General features: G+C 48.6%; 1 protein-coding gene across 1 annotated transcript; it reads left to right on the top strand.

Moving 5' to 3' along the window:
• Positions 1-346: 346 nt before the first annotated feature.
• LOC311493462 (uncharacterized protein) lies at positions 347-1,610 on the top strand. The gene is made up of 2 exons (XM_084552142.1): positions 347-796; positions 1,039-1,610. Exons 1-2 carry the CDS (start codon positions 454-456, stop codon positions 1,191-1,193), a joined length of 498 nt encoding a protein of 165 aa, XP_084408268.1. The 5' UTR covers positions 347-453; the 3' UTR covers positions 1,194-1,610.
• The last annotated feature ends 1,263 nt before the right edge of the window (positions 1,611-2,873 follow it).

Below are 2,873 nucleotides of genomic sequence, written 5' to 3'. Positions count from 1 at the left end.
TCGTTCTGTTTTCATATCGTGCTGCAGGAATCATGATGATGGAGAAGGAAAGACTGGAGCAGCAGGGACTTCCCCTGCAGCTGGGAATCGTGATGTAAAGCAGAGACAAGGTAGAGGAGGAGGAGGAGGAGGAGGAGGAGGAGGTGGAGGAGGAGGAGGAGGAGGTGGAGGAGCTTTCTTGGGTTAGAGGGAGTTTGCGTGCATCTAAAAATAATTTAAACTCCAAACAACATCATTCCAGAGGTGGGCGGGGTCCAGCTGGCCAAAGGCAAGCTGACAACACCTACTCTGCACATATTTAAAGAGTCTGAGAAGAGATCCAGGACCAGACTAGACTGAAGGGTGGAGGTAAGACCAGAGTCTGAGAGTCTGAGCAGAAGCTGGTGTTTAGACTGAACAGAAAAAGATCTGGACGCTGGAGAGATAAAAATAAATGAAAACCCAAACAGAGAGATGAAACAAGACATGTGTTGGATGGCATCTTCAGCAGAGTCAACCATGCCTTCCTCCTCCTCCTCCTCCTCCTCCTCCTCCTCCTCCTCCTCCTCCTGCAGACTGGTGCCTGTGGCCCTGGGGCCTCTGGAGGCCTCCAACACCCTCACTATGTCTCCTTTCTCTTCCTCCCTGCCTCCCACTCCCACCCGGCTCCGTCGGGCCCGTCGAGTCCTGTACCCGGCCTCCAGGAGCAGGAGGCCCCCCCTCAGAGAAGCTCCAGACCAGGCTCTCCGCTGGCTCCTGCTCCTCTTGGCGCTCGTCTTCCTGCAGATCTACACCGAGGAGACACTCACCTGTACAGGTGGGTTTGATGGACACACTGGCTCGCTGCTCACCTGTTGGAGCTCGGTCCCTCCTCTCTGAGGGAAGCTTTGTGGGTGGGGAGTCTATGAGCAAGTTACAACAGCTGCAGGTTTTTATTTGACAAGAGACGTGTGCTGTTCTAAAAGTAACTCATGCATGTTGTGATACTCCATCGGTGGAAGCTAAAGTCGTGTCAGATGTTCTTCCTCAGTCTGAATGAATCCTTCTCCTCTGCTGCAGAGCTCCAGAGCCAGTGCCCAGACCCGACGGCGAACCACCCCCAGGACGCTGATGGGAGTCTGAGCGCCGCTCAGGGATGCACAGGGGAGGAGCCGTGGATCCTCCTCACAGTGAGTGGAGCTCCTGAGCCTCAGATGGAGTGTGTGGTGGCCTGAGGAAGAGGAGGCAGGAGGCTTTTACTTGCACAGTTTTTAGGAGACTGAAGAGAGGACGCTGCAGGCAGACGGGACACTGAGAGTCGTTCTTCTTAAAAACGGTTTCCACCCGTTTGAGAGGGACTGTGGACGACCTCTGACCTCTGACCTCTGACCTCTATGCACTTGAACGCTCAGTGTTGTGACGTGACGCTGGGCTGGAGACTCTTAAACTGAGCGATCATGTGAACTGCTGCAGACGAGGACGAGCTCAGGAGGACTGAACTCAGACGAGATTCTAGAGCAGAAAACAAAACTAAAAGGTCTGCAGAACATTTCTGAAACAGAACGTATAGAAATCTGTTGTTTTACCTGTATAATGGTTTGCAGAATGTTAATGATGCTTTAAATGAGAAATAAAGAACTGTTTTCTTGTTACATCTCTGGTTTTCTCTGTGTGGTGTTATATTCCCTTCTTGTTGTTTTCTGGCAGGAAACCAGAGTGTGTTTATCTAAACTAATGAGGTGTAGTTCATGTTTCTCCACTGGTGTGCAGCACAAACCCAGCTCCTGGTTCAACGCTGCCTCTCCGCTGGAGCCGCCGTGGGACGGTCTGGGAAACTATGTGAGGCCCGAGTGGGTGTTTGCTTAAAGCAGAGTGGTCTTTAGATGGAGGCAGTGACTCAGAGAGACGAGGTGATCTCTCGTTCCTCCCACGCAGCCGCAGGAAATAATGCCAGCGGCCGGTATCGCTGCAAGAAAGGAGGTGTGTCTGCACACGTCTGAGGAATTAACCTTCACAAGATCCTTTCATGTGGCTGAAAGCAAACAGAGCAGGGAGGATGAAAATAAAGATAAGAACGTTAAATATTTTACATTCAAACAGCATCATTCCAATAGCAGGGCTGTCACTACAGTCACTTATGTAACCGTGATTAATCTTTGACATCTATAGTTGACTTGTGATTAATGGACGTGAGTCACACTCTGAAGGAACATTTGTCAGGTTTTAATATTTGAACAAATATGCTGCTTTATACAAATATGAGTTATTAATAGAACTACTGTATCCTGTTTGGGTTTCCTTGGTGTTTCTTATCTTCTGTTACTTCCTGTGTTTTTCCCTCTTTGATTGTTGGATTGGTTTCTCCTTGTGGCTCCGCCCTCATTGGTCTCACCTGTGTCTCATTAGTCCCTCTGTCCATATATATAGCCCTGCCTTAAGCTTTGTTTGCTGTCAAGCTGTCTGCATGTTTGTCCTCCTGTGCATTGTCCATGTTCCATGTTTTTGGAGTTGAGGTTTTACCTGCAGCATCTTAAGTTCTGTGCAGACATCTCTGTTGCTTTTTATGTAGCTGCTGAGTAGATGCAGAGAACCATCTTTGAGACTGAAGATAACTAAAAACTTTATCCATTTTTGCTCCTTTCCTAGTTTTCTGCTCTCTTTCTTCTTGTCCTACGCTGCAGGACATACTGCTACTGACCACACTTCAGATTCTGCTTCCTTTTCACATCATTACTTCTGCTTTATCGCTTCCTGAGTTCCTAAACTACGTTCCAGGCTGAGCTCATAACAGCAGAACATTTAAAAAACAAACAAACATCTGTGGTGCTAAAAGGTATTTGCGTTAGCGTGTTATCGGTGCGTTGGTTCTGACGGCCGTGGCAGTGAGTAAACACACACACTCAAAGGATGATGGG

Source organism: Chelon labrosus (assembly GCF_963514085.1).
Source record: "Chelon labrosus genome assembly, chromosome: 9".
NCBI classification, from domain to species: Eukaryota; Metazoa; Chordata; class Actinopteri; order Mugiliformes; family Mugilidae; genus Chelon; species Chelon labrosus.
This window is presented reverse-complemented; position numbering and strand designations above follow the sequence as displayed.

What these genes read in the sequence shown, in the direction of transcription:
- LOC311493462 (XM_084552142.1), top strand. Translation starts at nt 454, where the DNA reads ATGAAACAAGACATGTGTTGGATGGCATCTTCAGCAGAGTCAACCATG. An exon ending in GGAGACACTCACCTGTACAG is followed by an intron (nt 797 to 1,038) that starts GTGGGTTTGATG and finishes CCTCTGCTGCAG; the next exon opens with AGCTCCAGAGCCAGTGCCCA.